The 27,685-nt window shown below is 42.0% G+C and overlaps 1 protein-coding gene across 1 annotated transcript in view; it reads right to left on the bottom strand.

The window, feature by feature from the left end:
• Positions 1–275: 275 nt before the first annotated feature.
• LOC115777730 (solute carrier family 12 member 2) overlaps positions 276–27,685 on the bottom strand; it is a 30,836-nt gene continuing 3,426 nt past the window's right edge. The window contains exons 4-26 of the mRNA XM_030725693.1: positions 25,961–26,056; positions 25,582–25,721; positions 25,383–25,493; positions 24,619–24,727; positions 22,824–22,951; positions 21,873–21,957; positions 21,216–21,364; positions 15,612–15,719; positions 14,630–14,753; positions 14,434–14,535; positions 13,166–13,321; positions 12,251–12,350; positions 11,514–11,625; positions 11,258–11,398; positions 11,054–11,160; positions 9,470–9,549; positions 9,253–9,393; positions 8,448–8,561; positions 7,205–7,316; positions 7,026–7,112; positions 5,825–5,960; positions 5,672–5,739; positions 276–844 (exon numbers count right to left, since the gene is read on the bottom strand). Coding sequence (XP_030581553.1) covers positions 709–844; positions 5,672–5,739; positions 5,825–5,960; positions 7,026–7,112; positions 7,205–7,316; positions 8,448–8,561; positions 9,253–9,393; positions 9,470–9,549; positions 11,054–11,160; positions 11,258–11,398; positions 11,514–11,625; positions 12,251–12,350; positions 13,166–13,321; positions 14,434–14,535; positions 14,630–14,753; positions 15,612–15,719; positions 21,216–21,364; positions 21,873–21,957; positions 22,824–22,951; positions 24,619–24,727; positions 25,383–25,493; positions 25,582–25,721; positions 25,961–26,056 — 2,642 coding nt within the window. The 3' untranslated portion in view covers positions 276–708. The remainder of the gene's footprint in view (positions 845–5,671; positions 5,740–5,824; positions 5,961–7,025; positions 7,113–7,204; positions 7,317–8,447; positions 8,562–9,252; positions 9,394–9,469; positions 9,550–11,053; positions 11,161–11,257; positions 11,399–11,513; positions 11,626–12,250; positions 12,351–13,165; positions 13,322–14,433; positions 14,536–14,629; positions 14,754–15,611; positions 15,720–21,215; positions 21,365–21,872; positions 21,958–22,823; positions 22,952–24,618; positions 24,728–25,382; positions 25,494–25,581; positions 25,722–25,960; positions 26,057–27,685) is intronic.

The following is a 27,685-nucleotide window of genomic DNA, read 5'->3' on the forward strand; positions in this document are numbered from 1 at the left end:
GAATTAAAGCAGTTCTGAATTCAAACCAACCTGGTGCTAGCAAGGTGTAGCTAATAAAGTAGAAATAAAAATGAATAAATAGAATTAATCTTAATTGTTTTTCTCAACCTTTCACTGAATTATGTTATAACTGAGAAAACTAGCAGCCCTGATTACATTTAAAAAAATGTGCAGTGAGATTATATCACATTGCTGACGATCGTGTGATTATATTCTCATTTTGTCTTAAGGACTTTGATAATTTAGGAATAAAGCTGACAAACTTGAATGAAGCATGTGGTTTATTAATCCTTTATTAAAATAAAGTACAAAATAAAGTTAACAAAGATGCAGCGTCTTCCTTTGTGAACTCCATAAACACAGGAAATGTGAAGCTTACATTCTCAAATCCCGACTTTTATCCTCATAAATAAACATTTTACTTGAATTTACTGTCATTACTCTCATTCACAGAAAACACAGTGTTAGTGTTAGTATCAAATCTAAATGCTCACCAGGTTTAATTAATGAGTTAAATCAATTTAAGACAAATGGAAACAAAATTAGTCTTAAACGTTTTTCCCTTTACAGCCGACAGTTTAGCAAACTTAAAGTACGACAGTGTTTCTGTTCTTGTGCAGATGGAGACTTTCTCATACTCTAATAAATATGGAGAGCAAACACAATGTGTACTTGTGCGTGGACAGAGGAGATGTTTGAGCGTGTGTGTTAGGAGTAAAAGGTGAGGACACTCTGGTGGTTTCCTCGGACCAGCAGTAGTGGTGGGAGACCTTTGGACAGCGTTTCCAACCAGCACATGTAGAGGGCGCTCGACACGGTGCCCTTCCTCGCCAAAGGCATGCTCCTACACACACACACACACACACACACGGGAAAAATATTCAGTTTTTATGGCTTAATGTGAATCTTAAAATAGGAAATTATTACAAATAAAATATTTATTAAACATTTGAAGTTATACTCTTGTACTTCTACAGTGTGAGAAAGAAAACTACATGATCCTGTAATTATGAGAAAACATTCACTGCATGATTGATAATCAGCTGTGGTCAGAAGTTTACATCCACTCACAGGCATGAATATCATGATATTCAGCTTTTAATGATTTCTCTGGGGTAATTGTACAGCTTACATTTTTAATTACTTTATTATGTCCACATGTTTGAATTTATTTAGCATCACAGAAATCATTAAAAGAACTTTTTACACTACAACTACATGTCTCGTTTTTAACCATATGTTTGCTGATTTGTCAGTTAACTGTGCTGAGTTGGCTACAGTGTTTAATTAGAAATCACCCATCTCAGATTTTTTGGATCATCATTTCAAAGCTTCAGAACATGTCTGAGAATCATCAGGTTGTTTTTTTAAGATTTCTTCTGTGTCAAAGTTCAGTGTTTAAAACGAAACAATCAAGATACACTCAATGTTCTTCCTCTCAACTTTTATTCAACAGGCTAATTGAAATATTGCATTAACCACAGAGGAATTAAAGTCATTTTTATACAAAGGCCTCTGTTTTCAGGCTCTTGTGTAATTGGACAAATTAACATAATCATATACACTGCTAAAAAAATTTAATCAGAGTTCTGCATCAGTCAGGTAAAACTCTGTGATATTAATGTGGTCAGTAAGTATCAGAGGGGGTGTTCATCAGTTTCAGCTGCTTTGGTGTTCATGAAATTACCAACAGGTGCAACAATGAGACACCCCCCAAACAGGAATGGTTTCACAGGTGGAGGACACACACTTTCCCTCCTCATCTTTTCTGTGTTTCACTACTTCAGCATTTGGCTAGGGTCAGAGCCACTGCTGGTAGCATGAGGTCATACCTGGACCCTGCAGAGGCTGCACAGGTAGTCCAACTCCTCCAGGATGGCACATCAATACGTGTCATGCATAGTTTTGTAACCGATGATAGCTAGCCGGCATTCCAGGCTCCAGTTGCTATAGTAACACTAATGTATTTGCTACCCTGATAAATGTCAGCTGACTTAAATCAGTCACTTGTACTGAGCGCTCCATTAACCACATTATGTGTCCATCCATCATTCCAGCTTCTTAACCACTAACCCAGCTTCGGTTCACAGGTATGCTAGAATATATCCCAGTCTGAACAGGTCACCAGTCCAACACACAGAGAGAGACAGACAACCATTCATGCTCATACACACACCTACTGTAAATTTAGAATCACCAGCTAACCTAACATGCATGTCTTTGGGCTGTGGGAGGAAGCTGGAGTACCCAGAGGAAAGCCACACAGGTACAGGGAGAACATGGAAACACCTGATTCGTGGAAATGAGCAGCCAGAGTCAAATATAATACTAGCCAATATCCATCCATCCATCCATTTTCTTCCGCTTATCCGGGGCCGGGTCGCGGGGGCAGAAGCCTAAGCAGAGAAGCCCAAGCTTCCCTCTCCCCAGCCACCTCCTCCAGCTCATCCGGAGGGACCCCAAGGCGTTCCCAGGCCAGCCGAGATACATAATCTCTCCAGCGTGTCCTGGGTCTACCACGGGGCCTCTTCCCGGTGGGACATGCCCGGAACACCTCACCCAGGAGGCGGCCAGGAGGCATCCTAATCAGATGCCCGAGCCACCTCAACTGGCTCCTTTCGATGTGGAGGAGCAGCGGCTCTACTCTGAGCCCCTCCCGGATGGCCACACTCCTCACCTTATCTCTAAGGGAGAGGCCAGCCACCCTTCGAAGGAAACTCATTTCTGCCGCTTGTATTCGCGATCTTATTCTTTCGGTCACTACCCAAAGCTCGTGACCATAGGTGAGGGTAGGAACGTAGATCGACCGGTAAATCGAGAGCTTCGCTTTTACGCTAAGCTCCCTCTTCACCACGACGGACCGGTGCAGCGTCCGCATCACTGCAGAAGCAGCCCCGATCCGCCTGTCGATCTCCCGTTCCCTTCGCCCATCACTCGTGAACAAGACCCCGAGATACTTAAACTCCTCCACTTGAGGCAAGAACTCGTTCCTGAGCCGGAGATGGCACTCCACCCTTTTCCGGCTGAGGACCATGGCCTCAGACTTAGAGGTGCTGATTCTCATGCCAGCCGCTTCACACTCGGCTGCGAACCGTTCCACTGCGAGCTGGAGGCCCCCCCCTGATGAAGCCAACATAACCGCATCATCTGCAAAAAGCAGAGATGAGACTCTGAGGCCACCAAGGAAGAAGCCTTCCGCCACCTGGCTACGCCTAGAAATTCTGTCCATAAAAATTATGAACAGAATCGGTGACAAAGGGCAGCCCTGACGGAGTCCAACACCCACAGGAAACAAATCCGACTTATTACCGGCTATACGGACCAAGCTCTCACTGTGGTTGTACAAGGACTGAATGGCCCGCAACAATGGGCCAGACACCCCATACTCCCGCAGAACCTCCCAAAGAACACCCCGAGGAACACGGTCGAATGCCTTCTCCAAGTCCACAAAGCACATGTAGACTGGTTGGGCAAACTCCCACGCACACTCGAATATCCTTGAGAGGATAAAGAGCTGGTCCAGCGTTCCACGACCAGGACGAAAACCGCATTGTTCCTCCTGAATCCGAGGTTCGACTAACGGACGCACCCTCCTTTCCAGCACCCTGGCATAGACCTTACCGGGGAGGCTAGGAGTGTGATCCCCCGAAAGTTGGAGCACACCCTCCGGTCTCCCTTCTTAAAGATGGGGACCACCACCCCGGTCTGCCAATCCAATGGCACTGCCCCAGATCTCCACGCGATGTTGCAGAGGCGTGTCAACCAAGACAGCCCTACAACATCCAGAGCCTTCAGGAACTCAGGGCGAATCTCGTCCACCCCAGGGGCTCTGCCACCAAGGAGTTGTTTAACTACCTCAGTGACCTCACCCCCAGTGATGGTCAAGTCATCCCCCTCATCCCCAGACTCTGCTTCCACTACAGAAGGCGTGTCAGTGGGATTCAGAAGGTCCTCGAAGTATTCCTTCCACCGTCCGACTATAGCCTCAGTTGAAGTCAGCAGCACCCCCCCCGCACTATAAACAGTGTGAGTGAAGCACTGCTTTCCCCTCCTGAGTCGCCTGACGGTTTGCCAGAATCGCTTCGATGCCGTCCGAAAGTCTTTTTCCATAGCCTCACCAAACTCCTCCCACACCCGAGTTTTTGCTTCGGCCACTACCCGAGCTGCATTCCGCTTGGCCTGTCGATACCTGTCAGCTGCCTCCGGAGTCCCACAGGCTAACCAAGCCCGATAGGACTCTTTCTTCAGCTTGATGGCTCCCTTCACCTCCGGTGACCACCATCTGGTTCGGGGGTTACCACCACGACAGGCACCAACCACCTTGCAGCCACAGCTCTGAGCAGCAGCCTCAACAATGGAGGTGCGGAACATGGTCCATTCGGACTCAATGTCCTCAGCCTCCCTCGGAATGCTGTCGAAGTTCTGCCGGAGGTGGGAGTTGAAGATCTCCCGGACTGGGGCTTCTGCCAGGCGTTCCCAGCGCACCCTCACAATACGTTTAGGTGTGCCAGGTCTGTCCAGCATCTTCCCCCGCCACCTGATCCAACTCACCACCAGGTGGTGATCAGTTGACAGCTCAGCTCCTCTCTTCACCCGAGTGTCCAGAACATACGGCCGCAGATCTGATGATACGATTACAAAATCGATCATCGACCTGCGACCTAGGGTGTCCTGGTGCCATGTGCACTTATGGACATCCTTGTGTTCGAACACGGTGTTTGTTATGGACAAACTGTGGTTTGCACAGAAGTCCAATAACAAAACACCATTCGGGTTCAGATCGGGCAGGCCGTTCCTCCCAATCACGCCCCTCCAGGTCTCACTGTCATTGCCCACGTGAGCGTTGAAGTCTCCCAGCAAGACTATGGAGTCACCAGATGGAGCACTCTCCAGCACCCCACCCAGCAACTCCAAAAAGGGTGGGTACCCTGAACTGTCATTCGGCGCATAAGCGCAAACAACGGTCAGGACCCGTTCCCCAGCCCGAAGGCGCAGGGAAACTACCCTCTCGTCCACCGGTGAAAACTCCGACGTACAGGCAGCAAGCCGGGGGGATACAAGAATACCCACCCCAGCTCGCCGCCTCTCACCGAGGGCAACTCCAGACTGGAACAGAGTCCAGCCCTTCTCCAGGAGACTGGTTCCAGAGCCCAGGCCATGCGTTGAGGTGAGCCCAACTATGTCTAGCTGGTATCTCTCAACCTCACGCACTAGCTCAGGCTCCTTCCCCACCAGAGAGGTGACATTCCATGTCCCAACAGCCAGTTTCGATAGCCGGGGATCGGTCCGCCAGGGCCTCCGCCCTCGGCCACCGCCCGACACACATTGCACCCGACCCCTACGACACCTCCTGCGGGTGGTGGGCCTGCAGGAGGGCGGGCCTATGTAACCTCTTCGGGCTGCGCCCGGCCAAGCACCACGGGCTAATGCCTGGCCACCAGATGCTCTCCCTCGAGCTCCCTCCCCAGGCCTGGCTCCAGGGTGGGGCCCCGGTAACCCTATCCCGGGCAGGGTAAACTGTTCCCTTGTTTTTTCACTCATAAGGGTCTTCTGAACCGCTCTTTGTCTGGACCCTCACTAGCCAATACTAGTCTGTTATTAAACAAAAAAAATTATGGCACAATAATGACAAAGACAGATTTATCAGGTGAAATAAAACTGAGGTTCTTACATAACAATGAGTTTGGCGGTGCTGGAGTGTTCCTTCAACAGCTCGTTCAGCCTGATCTGACGGTTCGTCTAAAAGTAACACAGCATATTTACATAAACCGATCGAACAGAGTGCTTGAACAGAGCGCTGTGTGTCTGCAGCATGCCGGCAGACCTTGGCCTTGTAGAGCTCCAGTTCGTTGTCAGTGATCCTCCAGGGCTCCTGGGCCTTCAGCCTCTCGGCAGCCTCCTGCTCCATGTCATCTTCCTTCAGCCTGTATGGCTCGATCAGCTCCTTAAAGGTCAGTTTACTGTAAAGTAACACATACATTAGGTATCAGATTTACCCTCTCCACCTGGTGCTGCATTTTAACATAACATTTAAAAACTATTTCAAAGCTGTTTAAACACACATTTTTGTATATTTCAAAGCTTCTGCATGTTGACTTTCACAATCATCAAATAAGAGATATAAATAAATAAGATTGAAGCTGCACTTTATTGGAAACAAATCAATATTGGTATGATTTGAAAGAAGCACATGCCTCACACTTTGGCTTTCATTTTTCCCCTAATTTTGATTCATAGTACCGGTCAAAGGTTTGGAGACACCTTCTATTTCAGAGGTTTTCATTATGTAAAAAGTGTCTACAGTATAGTTTTATACTAAAGTCATCCAAACTATGAAGAAATAAGTGTGGAATTATTCAGTAAAAGTGTTAAACAAACCAGAACATGTTTGATATTTTAGATTCTTCTTGCTTAGATGACAGCTTTGCACATCTTTCTCAGTCAGCTTTATGAGGAAGTCACCTGGAACGGCTTTCAGGTAACAGCTGCACCTCGTCAAGAGTTCATTTCTTGAATTTCTTGCCTTCTTACTGTGTGTGAGACCATCAGTTGTGTTGTGCAGCCGTAGAGTTGGTATACAGTGAATATCCCTATTTGAGTAATGTACTAATCCAGATTATGGCAAGAACGACTCAACTAAGAAAAACGACAGTCCATCATTACTTTAAGAACTGAAGGTCAGTCAATGTGAAACATTTCGAGAACTTTGAAATGATCCTCAAGTTTAGCTGCAAAGATCATCAAACGTTCTGATAAAACTGGCTCTCATCAGGACCTCCCCAGGAAAGGAAGACCAAGAGTTCCCTCTGTTGCTCAGGATCAATTAATCAGAGCTACCAGCCTCAGAAAGTTAACAGCGCCCCAGATAAGAGCCCACTAAATGCTTCACAGAGTAGCACACACATTTCAACATCAACAGTTCAGAGAAGACTGAGAAGACTTTACACCAGTGACACAAATCCTTAACACATTCAATATATTAGTTCAAAGAGTCAATCCATTGCAGGGAGTTTCAGAGGTCTTACTTGTGTTTCTTGGGTTTGGTGTTGATGTCGCCAAGGACGTTTATGTCGGAGAAGTCGATTCTGAACCTGCTGAGCAGCGTGGCCATCCTGTGCGTATAAAGCAAAGTTTGTAGTACACGTAAGTCCTCTGTTATGCATATTATTGTTTGGCATAGGTGGATAAGCAGCTGTTGACTTACGCTCGGCGATCATGGTCGATGCGGTTGATCTTTCCACCGATGAAGATGCGGATCCTGCAGTCACCCCACTTACTCCTGTTGGTCAGCAAGTAGGGAATCAGCAGAGTCAGGCCTGCAAACACACACATGTGCTTCAGTCACAGATTATATACGGTTCCTGCAGGTCATTAACCCCTTAACTGGCAGCAAAAAAATCACCTGACAAAAACTACATAACACCCTCTGGTTATTATTGGCTCTGAACAACCCATTTCATAGCCTATTAATCGGCTGCGTCTGGTCCGCCGGCCGAATGAAGTGCATTTATATGGCAGGCTAGACCCGCCCATTTTGACTGACACCTCATTCGGCCAATCATGTTAAGAAATGGGTTTCCCAGAGCCAATAATACTCAGAGGGCGTCACGTAGCTTTGTCAGGTGATTTGGTGCAGCCAGTTACATGATTGGCCGAATGACGTGTCAATAAAAATGGGAGGGTCTAGCCTGCCATATAAAAGGGACTACAAACGGCCCGTCACCGGGCCCTTGCCAGTTAAGGGGTTAAAAAGCCTGCATGGAACAAAAATCAGTTTTCTAGTATGGATCAGGGAGCCACAGATGTGCCAGATGCAATAGCTTTTATCTTTAAAAAATTCTTAAAATACAAAATTCCCTCTTTTTACACCTGATTTTGTTCTCTTTATAATTCAAATAATGTGAGATTTACTTTATCTGTTACTGAAATTCTGAGTGTAGCTGACCATCTTTTTGTTGTTATTTGTTTTGAATGTTTTTTAAGCTCACTCATTTTACATCATTTTAGTACAGCAAAATGGGCTCTTCAAAAAGCATAACCAACAAAAAGAAAGAAATTCATGAGTCAGAACAAAAAATCCCACAGCAGCTACAGCAGGGCTCTTCAACTCCAGTCTCGAGAGCCAGTGTCCTGCAGGTTTTAGATGTGTCCCTGATCCAACACACCTGAATCAAATGGCTGAATTACCTCCTCAGTGTGCAGTCAAGTTCTCCAGAGTCCTGCTAATGACTTCTATATCTGACTCAGGTGTGTTGAAGCAGAGACACATCTAAAACCTGCAGGACACTGGCTCTCGAGACTGGAGTTGAAGAGCCCTGATCTCCAGAGATACACTCAGCTGGCTAACAGATTTCGCTGCTGCCTTATTTATGAGTAAGTAGCCATAGAACCCAAAGTCAGTTCAACAAACATGATTTTTTTTTACTTAGAACCAGGAGAACACCGACCTCCATCATCAAAGAGCCACCATACATCAATGGTTCCTTTGCCCTGCTTCTTCTTAAACTGCTGACTGCTCTCCAGCAGACGCTGGTCGCTCGGGCTCAGAGGAGACTTGGTCTCTGTGGCAGGCGAGATCACATCGACGACCGTGAAATGAGACAAGGTAAAGAAACACAAACGTTCCTGTTCAGTGTCGTACTCAGACTACTTTACTTGCTTTATTTGTTTGTTGTAACAAGTAAAGCAGTGCATTAGTTTTGCAGTTGGCTAGTTACTTTTTGAAATCATTATTATTAAAATGTCTGCATTTTGCTGCTCCTTTTAAAATCTCAGTCACATTTTCATTCACTGAAAAAGCTGACTTTATTGTACACAGATGTAAACTGATAGATATGAGACAGGACAGAAAAAATGCCTTCATGTGAATGAAAAGGAGGGAAAATATGAAAGGTATAAATATTTCACAAAATGTACCATGTGACTGTGCTGGGATTATGCCAAGTGTTGTTTGGGCTAGATGTGGGCCACTTTTGCACCAATCTATCCTTGCTGATTATCAATATTTTAAATTGCATGTAGCTGATAAGAAAAAGAGATCAATTTAATTTCTTTCTCGTCCTTCACCTCTCAAAATGAGCTGCTCTGTCCATCTGTAATAGTTGCCTTTTAAATGTACTGGTGCAGAAGATTGATGTTTTTTAAAATGGAAACACTCAAATAAAATACAAGAACAAAAAGTTCTAAACAGTGAGATTTGTATAAAAATAAATATGAGAGACTGCTGAGGTATCATTTAAATTCTGCCTTTACCTCTCGTGATGAGCGGGCTGCTCTGGTTGCTGGTGGTTTTTGAAGGACAGGAGTCAGAGTCTGAATCTTTAGCTGGACTGACGGAAATCAACACATCCTTACTAATGACTGGAGGCTTCTCGTGGGATGACAGTAGCTCATCTGCAGGGATACAGACACATATAGTATAAATAGTAGGCAGATAAAGTGATGGATATGAAGAAAAAGACAGATGTACCTTGTCCCTGGATGTGAGAGATATCCAGTCCTTCCTGCAGCCGGAGGATCACCACACCAAACAGCAGGTCGAAGGCATCACTGGAATTAAACAAAACAAAGACGTGTGATGAAATAAAAACATGATAGTGAAATTATGTTTTTCACAATGTGACTTAACAATTTAATGTTTAATTTATATATTATTTTGACTGAAAATGACGTGCGATGCAGAATTTCAGCTGCAAAGTTGCATCAAAGTAAAAGATTTGACCACTTTTTTTCTGGATTTTTACAGTAGGGTCAGAAAGTCTGCATGAAAAGTCTGATATTTTCATGCCATGATATTGGTCTTCACCAGCTTTGGGTGAAGTTCGTCTTTGTATTTAAACTCTGTCAATGCTAAACTCAAAAATGACAAATATCCCAACAAGCAACTATATTTGGGATAACAAACAAAAAAAAACTAGTATGTTTGTAAAATTGGTTGCTGGAAGCCAAGTCATGTGTTACCCCAGTCTCCTCTGGTGTTCCTCAGGGTTCTGTCCTTGGTCCTCTCCTCTTTATTATTTATCTACTACCACTAGGACATATCTTTAGGAAATATGGTATCCATTTTCATTGCTCCGCAGATGACACCCAGCTCTATATCTCATCCAAGCCAAATGCAGTTCTAAACTGTCCCTTTCTGACAGTCTTTTGGAAATAAAATCTTGGTTCTCACACAATCTTCTTAAGCTAAATAACGATAAAACAAATTTTGTTGATTGGCATAAGTCCACTCTTGCAAAATTCAGTTGCTTTACACTCGCTATCAATAATTTCACTGTCCCCATCTCCTCCCAAGTCAAGAGTCTGGGTGTCGTCCTTAGTAGCAGTCTTTCTTTTGAGGCCCACATTAATAACCTTACTCGGTCTGCATATTTTCACTTGCATAACATTAATTGCCTTCGCCCTTCCCTTACACCTGCCAGTACTGCTATCCTTGTCCATGCCCTTGTCACTTCCTGCATTGATTATTGTAATTCTTTGGCCTACCACTCAAACTTCTCTGTAAACTTCAAATGGTTCACTTAGTTTTCTTCAATGCTTCTTACTATACCTTCTGTCTGTCTTTCAACAATATGGTCTAGAGCATTTTGTTATACAGCTGCCCATCTCTGGAACTCACTTCCACAACCTCTGAAGGTCATAAATAGTTTATCTCGCTTTAAATCTCAATTAAAAACCCACCCACCTACTTTCTATTGCATGGCACTGAACAGGAGTGGCCCTTCAATCTCATTGTACATCCTGTATTCTATTCTATTCTATTCTATTCTATTCTATTCTATTCTATTCTATTCTATTCTATTCACCTGTTTAAACAAGCATTTGGACCTTAACTGCGATGGTTACAAGGCACTCACTCTTTTTGGTTTTAACAAATTGTATTTTTTTTACCTTGTTCATTGTGTATTTACGTAACTTGTTTCGTTGTATTTTATTGTTTTATGCTATTGCTATTGTTTTATCTTGCAAGGTGACCTTGAGTGCCCTGAAAGGCACCCACAAATCAAATGTATTATTATTATTATTATTATTTTTAAGACACATCAGTCCTTACTGTATAGTGTTGATGTAATTCTCCACATCTCTCATGTCTCCATCACTCCAGTTGTTCTTAAAACCCATGACCAGTGTGTTGGGCTTCAGACGACCCAAACCCACAGCCTGAGGTGAGGAGGAAAACGTATTTGTGGATCATGACTTTAAGCTGAAGGATGCAAAAAGAAGGCTTGGAATTTAGTTCTTCTGTCGGTTTTCATACCTGCAGGAGTAACTGTGCCCCGTGCCTCAGGTTGTCGGAGAAAACAGGAGCATAAAAAGCTTTGATGCGCTTTTTGTTGAGCCAGCGCTGACAGCGGGCGTAATCCTGATACAGCTCCCTAAAGTTTGACCGACGGGACACCTGGAGACAGAGAGAGAGAGGGAGGTGATGGTCAGAGGAGATGAAGGAAAAAATGTTTCAGCCATCCTAAAGAAAGCTGAACATGCAGACTTAACAGGAAGCGTTTGGTACGTACAGTTCTGACATGACTGCAGACCATGAGGCTGACGTTCTTGGTGAAAGAATTAACCAACTGAAGCAGAGCAGGACGAGCGTTTGGATAACCCCCCAGCACCAAACACTGCGGTCTGTCAATATAAATTAGAAGAAATTTAGAAGGTCAATTTTAGGCCAATTATATTTTCCTGACTTTATGTTTTAACATAAAGTCAGGAAAATATAATTTAATTAATTACTTTTTCATTTAGATAACATTTTGATAACCAAGTCTCATTTTAGTTACCACTCTCTTTAAAGCTTTTCTACTGAATGCCTTTAACTTGGTAAAGAGTGATGAGAATTATCCTTGCAATATCCACCAGGTAGGGTGGTAGGGTTAGGGGTAGCGTTCAGTTTTGTTTGAGCCTGTTCTGAGTCTATCACAGTGCAGACACAGAGAACATTTCACTATCACTCATATTCATAATACTGTGGCTCAGGAGGTAGAGCAAGTTGTCTACTAATCAAAGCTGGGTGGTTGGAGTGTGAGTGTGTGAGCATTAGGTTAAAAATGCTTCAGCACAGAAAAAAAGCACCTGCATGAATGTATGTGTGAATGGATGAAATTTGTAGTAAAAAAACCAAGTATAAAAGTAGAACTACATTTTGGAATTAGTTCCTTTGTAAAATATTTATATACATGCTCTAAGCAGGCTGTTAACTGAACCCAAACCCTAACCTTAGGTGGAGCCCCGCTCAAACCTTCATGCTGACCTGAAGTTTTTAACGTGGTCCTCCACTCCAGTGAGGTTCAGGCAGTGAGTCAGAGCCTGGTTGTAGATCAGAGCTTGAGTGGATGAACCCCAGTTTACATCTAGAGGAAACAGCAGTTGGAGCAGTGAATTTGATTCAACTTTCTACAAGGTGATCAAATATTGAGAAAAAAAAATTATTCTAGTACATAAAATATGCAATCCAAAAATATTAGCATCAAAATAAACTTTGAGGAAAGTGGAAGCACATAATACAGTATATGCAATATGAATATACTAGTATAGTAAGTACTGCATTATAATTATGTTGCAGGTGGTACAGGTGGGACTAATGTTAACTGTTTTACATAATACTTTTTAAATAATACATAACAGTTTATTAGTTAATTATATTGTTTGTTTGGTTTTTTTTTATGAGCTACTTAAATTCCCCAAGTAGCTCATAAAAACCAAGATGCAGAACCTACAGTCAAAACTGAGTTAGATTCCCCAGTGACTTCAATATAGGATGACACCAGAGCTGATATGGGAGAGCAAGCTCCAAAGACTACTGTGACCTGGATGACTGAGAACCTACACAGACATGGGAGAGCAAGGTATTTTACTCCAGTCAAAATGTATATAAATCTAAAAATTAACAGCTCCAGATGGCCCCATTTATTCTAGATGATCTTGCAAGAGCCACCTATAAAACAGTCAATCCAGAGAAGGGATTAACCGTTTCATAGGGAGGTCTTGAGTATTTGAGCAGCTAGTGGCCACTGAAAAAAAGAGCGGGAAGGGGGTTTCTGTGATTGCTGTCACATGAAATCAGCTAGGCAAGTCCTCAAACCCAACCAGAGGCAGGGGCTTCATATTGGTGAGCAGGTTGTTAGAAGTTTGGAAAGGATAAACCGTGGTGCCATTGTGTTCTCACCGGGTTTCTTGTAACTGACGTAAATGAAGAGAGCGAGGACGATGAGCAGCGTAACGAGAGCTGCCCACCAGTTGATGACAAACATCACCACGCAACACAATATCGCCCCCGCGAGGGACACCCACATGTTGTAGTATTTGAAGCTGGGGCGCCACCCTGTAGTGGAGACGTGACAGTGGCGCAAATGTTAACAGACCAGACAGAATGATTTCTAATGAAGTTTTAATAGAAATTAATCAAATAGTAAGTAAATAATCAAAACCTCTGTAGAGGCAGAAATTATGGTAAATGGACTTATATAACACTTTTAACACTCAACGTACTTTCTTACTGTAAACCTCATTCATCCATTCACACAAGGAGGTTCTTCTATGCCTAAGCACTTTGCCATACATACACACTCTGATTGATACATCAGGGGAAACTTGGGGTCCGTTATCTTGTCCAAGGATTCTTTGGTATGCACACTAGGGAAGTTAGGGATCAAACTGCAACCTTAGGAGTAGCAGGTGGCCTGCTCTACCTCATAAGCCACAGCTGCCCTGATCTCTGGGGTCAATTTAAAATTAAAATTAGACATCCAGGATCAGTAACAATTATACATCAATACTTGTGTTATGTTGAGGGTGTTGTGAACTAACAATCACTGACATGGTGCTGCTACTAAGTACATGTGTGGAAGAAAACAGTTGTATGCAAAAGTTTAGCAACTCTGGGTTTTGGTTTGGTGAAAAGAATGAAATAAAACCCCTAAAGACTTTCTTCAAGTGGTACTATTCTTTTGCTCTTATAAAATGGACAACACACAATATGGTCATTGTAATGTGTGTAAAAGTGTTAGCAAGTTACTTATCAGACCTAATTTGATGCTAATGCTTGTTTGGCAGATCATGAATTGTGAATTGTCACTGGGAAGAATTATCAAGCTCAATTTATTGATAAATTCTCTTCAAGTCTTGTACTAATAAAGGACAGGACAGTGATCCAAACCTGTAAAAACACATATGCAGTCCCCTAAACTGAACATGACAGAAAAACTGTTGGGAGAACTGTGAATATATTTAAGAAGGTCAGAGAAAATCTGAAGAGTGATATAAAGTTCCCAAATCAAGAATATTTTGAGTGGCTACAGGGAGCAGATGCAAGCTGTGATTCTGAAGGCTACCAAACTATTGTCTGACTGTATTTAGACCATGTTGAGCCCCAAGTAATTTGCATCATATAAGACTAAAGTCTAATCAAAATTCCTTTTCAGTACCACAGATTACCTGGAGAGCTGGCCAGGGAGGCATGGAAAACGGAGAAGTTGATAAGAGCATACGAGGCCAGGAAGAAGTTGGAGATGATGGGAGCAATGATGTTCAACTCCGCTGGTGGACAAAAGACAGGTTAAACTTTTGTTGTAGTTATTCTTCTTCTTTATGTTTCTTACTCAGGAGCTTAAATTTTACTTAAATGGCCTACCAATCAGGATGAAGGCAAGGCCAATGCAGAAGGTCAGAACGTAACCACGGAGTGGCTCGTTGTTCTTGCCATAACCCTTTGCAAACACACTAAGCCCTGGGTAGATGTTGTCCTTACAGAGAGCCTAGAATGACCACAACTTTTATTAATTTGGTGAGTTCAAGACTTTGGTAATTTGAGAGATTTGACATCAAAACACGGCTTTGACAAGTTTTAGATACTTTTTTGGAATCTGGATAAAGCCTGGATGGATCAGGGAGCATTGGGATAAGGCGTGAATGGATTTTCTGCCATTTATCTGGGACCAGGCCATGGTGGCAACTGTCTAAGCAGAGATGTCAAGATGTCACTTCCTCCTTTTTCTTGTGGGGCCACTGAGGTGTTTCTAAGCCAGCCAAGAGACATAATCATCTCTCCTGTGCATCCATGCTCTGTTCCAGTAGGACATGTCCATCACACCTCACCTAGACACCCAGGAGAAAACCTAGTCAGCTGTCCAAAGTTCCTCACCCTGTCTCTAACATAGAGCTCAGACATCCTTCAACGGAAACAACAACAGGATTGGAACATAGATTGAGCAGTGAATCAGCAGCTTTGTTTTCATGCTTGGCTTTCTCTTTATGTCTGTTTAGGTTCTTGGTCATCCCCACCATGGCAATCCATCGTTTACAAACCATAAAAAGTCTCTTTTTACCACAGCAGGCCAGTAGACCATTAACATCACCATTAACTGTAGATGCTGCACCGAACTGTCTGCCAGTCTCATACCTCCCACAGTCATAAACAAAATCCTGTGATACTTGAACTCTTTGACTTGACTCAGTGTGAGCAGGAACGCAGGGATTCCCATAGTATTCACAATTAATACTAATATAGGCGTGACACTGGCATATTAGCAGTTCTTAAAGCAACTTTAAAACAGTCACGAGCAGGCACAGGTGGAAATAAATCAGATGGTAGCTGAAACAGAAATAATTCTGACCTGGAAGACTTTGGGTGCGCTGACGAGCGAGGCCAGAGCCGAGGACAGAGTGGCTGAGAAAATCCCTGCTGTGATCAGAGGACCGAAGGCCGACACAAGACTCATAACCTGCATGACACACAGACACCTTTTAGATTCACACTGACCAATAAACACCCATTCAGAGTATGCAAACAAGTAATGTGATTCAAGTGCTTTGAGAGCTAGATCATAGCTCTCCTATTATTCAAGGAATGTCCTATGATATAAAAAGAAAGTACCTGTGCTGGACCTACAGGAGAGTTGGAGAACCTGTAGCTGCAGGGAAGGCTGACAGAACTGCTTCTGATTCTTTTTATTTATGCATTTATTTTGGCCAATGTTAGCTGAGGTTAGGTTTTTAAGGACTCCACTTTTAGTGAAGATACTTTATGGTATGCGCTATGACCCTCATTGTTGCCATTTCCCCATTCTCTTTGTGGAGACAATAATCCACCAGGCTGTGTGCTCTTATGCCTCTCTTCAATTTACTTATCTGCTAACTCTTTTCATCATTAAGGTTTCTTTAGGAGGGCAGCACGGTGGTGTCGTGGTTAGCACTGCCTCACAGCTGGAATGTTCTCCCTGTGGCTGCGTGGGTTTCCTCCCACAGTCCAAAGACATGCAGTTACTGGGATTAAGTTAATTGGTCACTCTAAATTGTCCATAGGTGTGAATGTGAGTATAAATGGTTGTCTGTCTCTCTGTGTTGGCCCTGCGACAGGCTGAGCGACCTGTACAGGGTGTACCCTGCCTCTTGCCCTATGACCAGACCCTGAACCAGATAAGTGGAAGAGAATGGATGATTCAGGATGAATCTGTTATTAAAATGCAGTGTGCTATCATTTCCAACAGCTGCAGAGTGTAATACATATACGAGCACATTCAAAACTTTTGTGCTTGATTTCAGTTGTTTGAAATCTTGTATAAGTTTCAGTTATATCAGTTTTCTCTGATGCTATAAGGCTGCTACTCATTCTGTTTTACAGTTCACACTTTTGATCCCTCGCCTCAAATTCAAAAGATTTCCATTCACAGTTTTTGGTGAGTTTTTGCCACAGGTCACTGCAGAGCTGTTGCTGTACATTGCTCCACCTTACACATACCCAGCATCTCCACCACACTTACAATTACACTGAAAGAAATACCATCTAAATATCTGCACGTCTTGGGTACATAAAGATGGTGCTTTTTAATTTGCTTTCCTGTGTCCAGCATATTTAAGCCATCACAGGTGGGCTTGAATCACAGATGGTCTTAGAATCACTGGATGCGCCTTTTGTTGTTCGCTACTTTGTTGCCTTTTTAGCTTGTCACTTTTTTCTTTTGGCATAAGATGTCATAACCCCTTTACTTGTGTTACTGAAGTTTAGATTAACTGCTGTGACACATGTTCAGCTGAGTGTCCTTCAGTGGTTCATACTTAGTTCATCCATTGTTCCATTGACCCTCTGCCCTTTGACATGCTCAAACTGCAAGGAAAACTTCAGGGCCCAAAGTTGTTTCAGATACTAAATCCTTTTTGTGTGTTTTTGGTGAATAACACAGTTCACATTTCTCCAAATGAGACAGCAACTCTGAGATTCTGAAAGTTGTGTATTTTGAAGCAGCATTGACTCAACCCACTCATCTGAGGCACATCATTATGATATTTGGAGCAAAAACTTCACCCATTCAATTGAATTTGTTCCTAAAGGACACACAATATTTTCATAACTGACTGAACTGAACTGAGCTCAGCACAGAGGATGAGAAACACTCACAGATTGGATTCATTCAGATCTGCTTTTCTTCTTCAGCAACAAGAATTATAATCAAACAGGAGCAGTTGTTTCAGTCTGTAGTGCTGCAACATGTCAGCGATATCAGTGTCAGTGAGCTCTGTGTGTGTGTGTGTGTGTGTGTGTGTGTGTGTGTGTGTGTGTGTGTGTGTGTGTGTGTGTGTGTGTGTGTGTGTGTGTAGGTAGATGTTGTCAATGCTCTCATTCAGCACTGAGCCACGAGAACCTTGTGACTCAAAACAACAGTCGCTATTATTTCTGCTGCACTTCGAGAACAGCTTCGTCTCTCTCTCAGACGTGCGCGCACACACACACACACACACACACACACACACACACACACACCCCAGCCATACATGCACATGCAGAGGGTCAGAGCAGCAGTCTGGCTGAGTCACATTTGTTTTAGGAAGCAATTTTTGAAAGTATAAGTATTTGTCACACTGCGAAAATCAAAGTGAAAAAAAGGATGAGGTCCAGATATTGCTTCATGCTGCCAGTAGTGACACTGACCCTAGCTGAAAGCAAAACTAGTGAAAAACACAGTCAGAAATGATGAGGGAAAATGTGAGTGGCCTCCACCCATACAATCATTCCTGTTTTGGGGTTGTCTCATTGTTGCCCCTCTAGTGTACCTGTTATTAATTTCATGAACACCAAAGCAGCTGAAACTGATGAACACCCCGTTCTGATACTTAACTGACAGATTCAATATCCCAGAAGTTTAACTGACTTAATGATATACTCTGATTAAACAGTGCTTTAAATTTCCCACTCGCTCTGTTCCTTATTATCCCAGCAGGGTCTCTGACAACTGGCAGGGCATAGGTGTTGATGGCCCGGATCTTGTTCTTCCTATTCAGCTGACTCTTCAGGACTTGCCTTACTCTCTGCAGGTACTGGACAGTTGGAGCTTTCCTAGCGTCCTCCTCATGGTTCCCATTTGCCTATGGGATTCCAAGGTACTTGTAGCTGTCTTCAGTGTCTGCAATGCTGCCTTCTAGTAGTGCAGTCCCCTCAGTTCTGACTGCCTTCTGTCTCTTTGTGACCATGCGACTACATTTCTCCAGTCCGAATTACATTCCAATGTCATTGCTGTAGATCCTAGTGGTGTGGATTAGTGAATCAATGTCTCGTTCACTTGATGTCATCCATGAAGAGGAGGTGGCTGATGTTCGCTCCATTCTATAGTCGGTATCCGTAGCCAGTCATGACGATGACTGGCTGGCTGACTGAGGGAGGCCTATGCAGAACAGCAGCAGGGACAGAGCATCTCCTTGGTAAATCCTGTATTTGATGGTGACTTGTGCACTTGGCTTGAAATTGGCCTCAAGTGTTGTTCTCCACATTCCCATTGAGTTCTTGATGAAGGCTCTTAGAGTCCTGTTGTGCAGTTTTACTTAAATGGCATATATATATATATATATATATATATATATATATATATATATATATATATATATATATATATATATATATATATATATATAAATAAATGAATATATATATATATATATAAATGAATATATATATATATATAAATGAATGAAGCTATATATAGCTTCATTCATTTATATATATATATATATATATATATATATAAATGAATATATATATATATATATAAATGAATATATATATAAATGAATGAAGCTATATATAGCTTCAAATTATACCAATTGCTCACACAATGAAACAATGTAAGTGTTACTGTTAAACCAGTATGTCAGTCTGATCAAACTGCTGCTTTTGTGGATGTGTGTGAACAACAGTAAATGGGACAGTTTTGTATCTTGACACAGCACTGACGCCAGTGTGTAGGTTTCCACTGAAAACAATAGATATGGGTGACTCAATTCATGTCACACTGCCTGTGTGTGATCGCCTTTATGAAATACAAATTCCTAAGCTTGTCTGAGAGTTTTGACTGAAGTCAACAATAAATGTCTCTTAATGTGTTTTAATATCAGCTGAAAGCATCAATTTCCCTGCAGCAATGCATCTTGGTCCCCTCATCCAGCTTGCTGTGACTAACCCACATTCTCCTCGTCTCTTCTCTTTCCCCTCAGCCTCAACCGCTCATGCCTGATAGCTGCCCCTTCCTGAGCCTTGTACTGCTGAAGGTCTCTTCCTATTTAAAGGGAGTTTTTTCCTTCCCACTGTTGCCATGTACAGCTCACAGGGGCCATATGATTCTTGGGGTTTTCTCCCTAATATTGTAGGGACCATTGTTGTGAGCTGGTGCTACATAAAATTAAACTGAATTGAACTGAATCTTTAAATACCTTCAAACAGCTCTATCCTGGCTTGAGTATGTTTTAGACATTATTTCCTTTATATATTTTTTTGCTGTTTACTAACATTAATGTTAAATTTTATACTTCTTTGAGATCTCTTTCTTTTTAATCCAACTTATCCAGAATTATTAGATTAGATTCAACTCATTGTCATTGTGCACACAAGGCACACAACGAAATGATTGTTCCAGATCACTCTTCCACAGACGAGCATCAACCCACTGCGCCACTGCCACTGCTATATTGTTTAATTTCTTTTTGTTGTTCCTCTTTATTTTATTGATTAACTTTTAATGTAATTGTTGGCTATTTTCAACTTTATTTTACTTTATTTTTTAATAATAAAACATAAACTGCTCTTTTAAATTAATTATATACATATAAATTATTGTTTTTCATTTTTTCTCTCTTATAATCAGCTTACCAGTCATCTGGGCAACACCACTTCACAGACTACTACACTGACCTGCATGAAAAGGTGCTACACAGAATGAACTGCCTTCAGCCACACGAGGAACAAGGAACACTGCATCAGGTGGTGCTCCAGACCCTCGTTTATTTGAACTTAATCTTAAGAGCCATGCCAACAGTGTGCTTACACTTAATTCATTAAAGATGCTCAGCATGAAAAACTCCCACATGAGCACCTGGGAGCTAAAGAATCTACTTGCACAGATGGTACCAACTTTGAGATTTACCCCATTTAACACAGCACAACTGAGTTAAGTCATTATTGGCAGAGAACCAAAACAGAAACAAAATATATATTTTCTCTGTCAACCTAAAAAGATGATGTTATCATTCAACAATGCAAAACCGACTTCTTTCTAATTTAACATGGTGTTTATGGACCACAGCATCCTGGTTTTAATTCAAACACCTTGCATCTGGCAATTACTGCAATTCCTAAAGATCTTTTAATTGATCATTCCTATTACATTTATTACAAAGTGCACGCACAGTTCCGAATCCCCACAGGTGTTGAAACATGCTACAAATTACAATATCCCTACATTGCTACTCACTTTTTAATTCAAGATAAGAACATCCCAACATCAAAGCAGGGTTTTAGAAATACCTTTTTTTTTTAAATACCTTATAAAGTCATACATGAGATCAAAATTAATCCATCCATCCATCCATTCTCTTTCGCTTATCTGGGCCAGGTCGCAGGGGCAGGAGCCTAAGCAGAGAAGCCCAGGTTTCCCTCTCCCCAGCTACCTTCTTCAGCTCATGCAGAGGGACCCCAAAATTAATCATTGTCACTATTATAGATTCAATGTGGTGTGTTCTCTATAATCCTTGGAACAACCAACACAATAAGTACCAAAAAATAAACATGTTAACAAATGCACCATAACATCAAGAGGCAGCCAGAAAATAAATCTAAGCTTATCAAATATTGCAATTACTGTGAAAACTTATTATTTTAAAAATTTCTTGGAGTTTGTGAGCACTGTAATGTCAGCCTGCCTGCCCTTAACATGCATTTTCTGCTGCAGTGTTACCTGGAAATCATTCATCAGGCCATATGGACAGCCTCCTTCCTTACAGATGGAGAAATCATAGCCGAGCGTGCAGGCGGCGTCAGTGCAGTTCACTGTAGGGCTCACCGTGTCATTGTGGTCGCCGGTTGCATCTCTCAAAATACAGGCACCTGCAAAAGGTGAAGCCGGCATACAGATCTATATCACATTCCAGAGGCTTCCAGTCACAATGAAACAGTTTACAAAGCTGTTCCTTTTTTTTTCTTTCACTTTACATCTGGTCTATTTACTTTCAACAGCACTTTCCTATTAATGTACTACTGATTTTGGATTTGATTTAACAAAGGAGTGAAGGGCAGTTTTCCCATGGAGTTCTTTACAACTGGAGACATTTTTAGCTGTTAGAAAACTTTAGGTTTAAGGCTTCACTTTCAGATCCAGAATCGACATTCATTTTGTATTTATACAGTGTATAGGAACCATAGACGTACTTGTTTTACATGCCAATAAGACGTTGCTGTCAAAACCAAGAGAAAAAATCTAGCTGTCTATCCGTTGACAGCTGACAGCCACCACCACCACCACCATCATCATCATCATCTTCACCATAATAATACTGGTGTGATTCTTGGAAAAGTTAGTAAAATGTATTACTGATAACTGTTAAAATCTACATACCTGTAGAGATGGCAACAGCCACATAGGTAATCCCTGTAATGAGGATTGCCAACAGAGTGCCTTTAGGGATCGCAGACTGAGGATCCTAAAGATGGAAACAGGATGAGCTTTTAATTTAGTGGAAATGATGCTATATGTTATACTTCTCAAAAGTCATAGACATAGAAAGATGCAAGAAATAGGAGCACAAAAGATTTAAACCCCAAAATTATAAACTAGTAACCAGGTCAATGTAAGTTTTTGAAGGGGAGTTTTCTTTTCAAAGCTGTCACATTCACAATGCTACAGAGAAACATGTCCCAGGATTTGGGGGTTTATAAATCAAATTCTGCATCAACCCAAAGTATGGTAAAGGTTTTGAACAGTCTACATCTCTGAGATCAGCCAAATGTTAAATCACAGTAATACAGTGATGAAGACTACCCCTACAAACATTGGTTGGGGCATTGGTGTGGTAATGTCCTCTATTAGCCTTTTGCAACTGCTTGACATTTCAAATTGCTTAATAGGCAAGTAAAAGCCAGGTCCCCATTACAATGTTACCAAATGGTTGTGCATACATATGCATTAATGTTAAGTGTGATTATATATATTTATATATATATATATATATATATATATATATATATATATATATATATATATATATATATATATATATATATATATATATATATATATATATATATATATATATATAAATCCCTGACTTTGATATGAAGTCATAGTTACATTAGTGAATATACATATGTTCTATAACTTCACTGCAACTTTGTAGAAAAGTCTCTGTGTAGTTTGATTATTGTGTAACTAAAAAGCAATATTGGCACAACATCACTAGTTGGTAATGCTGCAACTTGCCAAATTATGACCAAATACAGTATAGGAATTAAAATTTTAAAACATTTTAAATACTGTAAAAATGCACTTAATTAAAGGTGTAAAACCTACAGTTAGGTCTCCGGAGATGTTGGCTCCAGCCAGAATTCCAGTAGCTGCAGGGAAGAAAATGGCAAACACAGAGAAAAACGTCTCCCCATCTCTGAAGTCTGGACCCAAGTTCTCCAAAAGGATGGCAGCTGTAGTAGAGCCAAGACAGAAGAATATTTAAGACAGGTCATTATTATACAGTGGCTTGCAAAAGTATTCATACCCCTTGAACTTTTCTATATTTTGTCACATTACAACCACAAACATAAATATATTTCACTGGAATTTAATGTGCAAGACCAACACAAAGTGGTTACAATTGTGAAGTGGAAAGAAAATTATACATGATTCAAAACATTTTTTACAAATAAAAAACTGAAAAGTGTGGTGTGCAAAAGTATTGAGCTCCGTTTTCTCTGAGTGCAACCAGTTGCATTCAGAAGTTGCCTGATGACTGCTAGTGACTAAAAGAGTCCACCTGTGTGTAATCTAATCTCAGTACAAATACAGCTGCGACCCACTGTGACGACCTCGGAGGTTGGTTAAGAGAATATTGGGGAGTAAACAGCATCATGAAGTCCAAAGAACACAGCAGACAGGTCAGGAATAAGGTTGTGGAGAAGGTTAAAGCAGGCTTAGGCTATAAAAAGATTTCCCAAGCTTTGAACATCTCACGGAGCACTGTTCAATCCATTATCCGGAAATGGAAAGAGTACGGCACAACTTTAAACCTACCAAGACAAGGCCGTCCACCTAAACTTACAGGCCGAACAAGGAGAGCACTGATCAGAGATGCAGCCAAGAGGCCCACAGTGACTCTGGACCAAATGCAGAGATGCACAGCTCAGGTGGGGGAATCTGTCCACAGGACCAATGTGGTCTTTATGGAAGAGTGGCAAGAAGAAAACCATTGTTAAAAGAAAACCATAAAAAGTCCCATTTGCAGTTTGCCAGAAGCCATGTTGGGGACACAGCAAACATGTGGAACAAGGTGCTTTGGTCAGAGGAGACCAAAATTGAACTTTTTGGCCAAAATGCAAAATGCTATGTGTGGTGGAGAATTAACACTGCACATCACTCTGAACACACCATCCCCACTGTCAAATATGGTGGTGGCAGCATCATGCTCTGGGGCTGCTTCTCTTCAGCAGGGACAGGGAAGTTGGTCAGAGTTGATGGGAAGATGGATGGAGCCAAATACAGGGCAATCTTGGAGGAAAACCTGTTGGAGTCTGCAAAAGACTTGAGACTGGGGCGGAGGTTCACCTTCCAGCAGAACAACGACCCTAAACATAAAGCCAGGGCTACAATGGAACGGTTTCAAACCAAACACATTCATGTGTTAGAACGGCCCAGTCAAAGTCCAGACCTAAACCCAATCGAGAGTTTGTGGCAAGATCTGAAAACTGCTGTTCACAAACGCTCTCCATCTAATCTGACTGAGCTTGAGCTGTTTTGCAAAGAAGAATGGGCAAAAATTTCAGTCACTAGATGTGCAAAGCTGATGGAGACATACCCTAAAAGACCTGCAGCTGTAACTGCAGCAAAAGGTGGTTCCACAAAGTATTGACTCAGGGGGGCTCAATACTTTTGCACATCACACTTTTTAGTTTTTTATTTGTAAAAAATGTTTTGAATCACGTATAATTTTCTTTCCACTTCACAATTGTAACCACTTTGTGTTGGTGGTTGTAATGTGAAAAAATATGGAAAAGTTCAAGCTGTATGAATACTTTTGCAAGACACTGTACATCCTAACACTAAATTTAGGGGACGCTAATTTCCTTGTGAAGGAATGATAAGAACGCAGACTGACTGTGGTAGCCAAAAAATCCTTTAGGCTCTTTGGTTTCTGTTGGCATGAAGGATCCTAAGAAGAAGTTAGCAATGGCTGCCAGCAGAATCACCAGGAGAACAATTTGAGCCTGATGAGCAGAAAGAGAAAAGTAGGAGTAAGGTAAGTGATATTTCTTACATTTTCTCAGATAAAATGACTCCATTACAAACATGAATCCTGGGTGATGTGTTTGAATTTGGGGTGTTGGCCTTCACTTGAAACAGCTTAGCTATAGACAGACATCATGAGGTTGCATCCTGTTGGTTACGTGTCTTCTTTGTACATGATTTAATTTCGATATTTGTAGAAATCGTTCAGTCTGGACTAGTTCAATTCAATTCAATTCAATTCAATTTTATTTATATAGCGCCAAATCACAACAAACTGTCGCCTCAAGGCGCTTTGTATTGTGGGTAAAGACCCTACAATGGTCTTTACCCACTAGTGGGTGGGACCAAATATTCTTACTTTTAGCCATGCTGCCAACACACAAAATAAGCTCTTTTCTCATTCATAACTTTAGGTAGATTTCAGATTTGCATTCAGAAATGAACACAGACATTGGCAGATCTTCTCCTAAGAGCTCCAAATCCCAGAGGTCACATGAGAAATGCCTAATCAGTGGCTTCAGGTTTAAATCCGGCAAAAACAAACAACAAAAACTGTTTTATGCCCTTTTATTGAAATCTCAGCTGAAAGCTTTGTGTTTGAACACTTTTTCTGCAAGATTATTGCAATGATACCTTGGCTTCCCACTCCATCCCAGCTACAGAGATTCCCAGCAACAAGATGATGGTCAAAGTCCCAACGATCCGAATGTCATTGAGCTCATCAGTCATCAGGGCATCAACGTCCTACAGCCAATTAACAGATGAATTCAACACAAGAGTCCATTCTCATTAAACAGAGAGATTTCTGTAAGCATACTAGAGCATTTCTTACATTGAGCAGCTCAACGACAGTCTCTGCAAAGCCTACAACATACATGGCCACAGCTACAGCATTGGCGAAGGCGAAGATAAGACCAATGGAGCCTCCAAACTCAGGCCCCAGACTTCTGGAGATCAGATAGTATGCCCCTCCTGAATTACATGAAATTCAGATGTTAAGTGATATAATATGTTGCTATTTCAATACATTTGAGCAGTGCTAGTACATGGCAAGTAGCAACATTCAGGGTTTTATTCTTACAGCACATAATTCAGATTTTTGATGTCTTTGTATTTTTCTACTGAAAAAAAATATATCCTGAAAGTCAGTGTGAACACATCTTTAGAAACCTTTTGTCAAAATAAAAGGTCTTGTTCAGGTGCTATCTCACCCCCTCGTACAAACCCGTTGGTTGCTATAGCAGAAGTAGACAGACCGGTGATGGTGGTGACCACAGTGGCCATCAGGATGATAGCAATAGTCAATCCTGTTTTACAAAAACATGAAAAATATGTGATGTTACAGATAAGTGAGTAATAATCGACAGTCTTACATAAAATTACGTCAGAAGCTTTTCAAAGTCTACTTTAAAATCAGCACACAAACAAAGTAAAAAATGCAAATGTACCAAATGGGCCTCCCTCCAGTGTTTTTATCAAAACAAACAAAAACAACAGTTCTTTGTCCTCTCAACTCAGATCTTCTACCAGAGGCCTGGGAGCTTGAGGGTCCTATGCAGTATCTTAGCTGTTCCCAAGACTGCGCTCTTCTGGACAGAGATCTCAGATATCGTTCCTGGAGCCATTCTCCCAGTTTGGGGGATTACCACGGGGACCACTGTTACCTTCACCGTCTGTCACTACAGCTTTCCTCCTCTGTTTGTCCACCACTACTATGTCCGGTTGGTTAGCCATCATTTGTCTTACTGTATCTGGAAGTCCCACAGGATCTTAGCTCTGTTGTCCTCAACCACCCTTGGGGGCGTGTCCCATTGTGACCTTGGGACTTCCAGGTCACTATGCCGGCCACTTGGTTATGGTGTTCCATGTATGCCCTGCCTGCTAGCATCTTGCACCCTGCTGTTATGTGCTGCATTGTCTCAGGAGCATCTCTGCACAGCCTGCACCTGGGGTCCTGCCTGGTGTGGTACACCCCAGCCTCTATTGATCTTGTACTTAGAGCTTGCTCTTGTGCTGCCATGATTAGTGCCTCTGTGCTGTCTGTCGGTCCAGCCTTGTCCAGCCATTGGTAGGATTTCTCTAGATCAGCCACTTCTTCTATCTGCCGGTGGTACATGCCGTGCAGAGGCCTGTCCTTCCATGATGGTTCCTGTTCTTGCTCCTCTTCTTTCTTGGGTTTCTGCTGCCTGAGGTACTCACTAAGCACATGATCCTTTGTGGCCATCTTCCTCATGTATTCATTGATCTTCATTGTTTCATCTAGGATAGTGGTTCTGACACTCACTAGTCCTCGGCCGCCTTCCTTCCGCTTAGCGTACAGTCTCAGGGTACTGGATTTGGGGTGAAACCCTCCATGCATGGTAAGGAGCTTTCTTGTCTTAACATCAGTGGCTTCCATTTCCTCCTTTGGCCAGTTTATTATCCCAGCAGGGTATCTGACAACTGGCAGATGTTGATTGCCCAGATCTTGTTCTTCCCATTCAGCTGACTCTTCAGGACTTGCTTTACTCTTTACTGGTACTTGGCAGTTGCAGCTTTCCTAGCGGGCTCTAGTGCTGTTCACATCCCCTTTGTGTTACTGATGAAGACTCTTAGGGTCCTGCTGATCTTGTATATCCAGTGTACAAACAAAGCTAGCTAGCACTTTATCATGCTGTTTTGTTCTTCCAGTTTTTAAATATCTTACCTCTAATCATAAACTGCTTATTGATTTTGTGGTCAATAAGCAGTCTGCAAAAACATACAAGAGCTATTTTTAATGGTTTATGAGTAGAAATGAGCAGTAATGCAAAGTGTCATTGATCTGAAAGATCGTCAATGTGTTGTCAGCATATCATTCTGGTATTTTCTAGTTGCTATCTTTATGTACAAATATGGAGGTAGTATCAATTTCACTCAGGTTGGTTGTGCATTTTTCCATGTGGGTATATGACTGC

Source organism: Archocentrus centrarchus, unplaced genomic scaffold (genome assembly GCF_007364275.1).
Source record: "Archocentrus centrarchus isolate MPI-CPG fArcCen1 unplaced genomic scaffold, fArcCen1 scaffold_68_ctg1, whole genome shotgun sequence".
Taxonomy (NCBI): domain Eukaryota; kingdom Metazoa; phylum Chordata; class Actinopteri; order Cichliformes; family Cichlidae; genus Archocentrus; species Archocentrus centrarchus.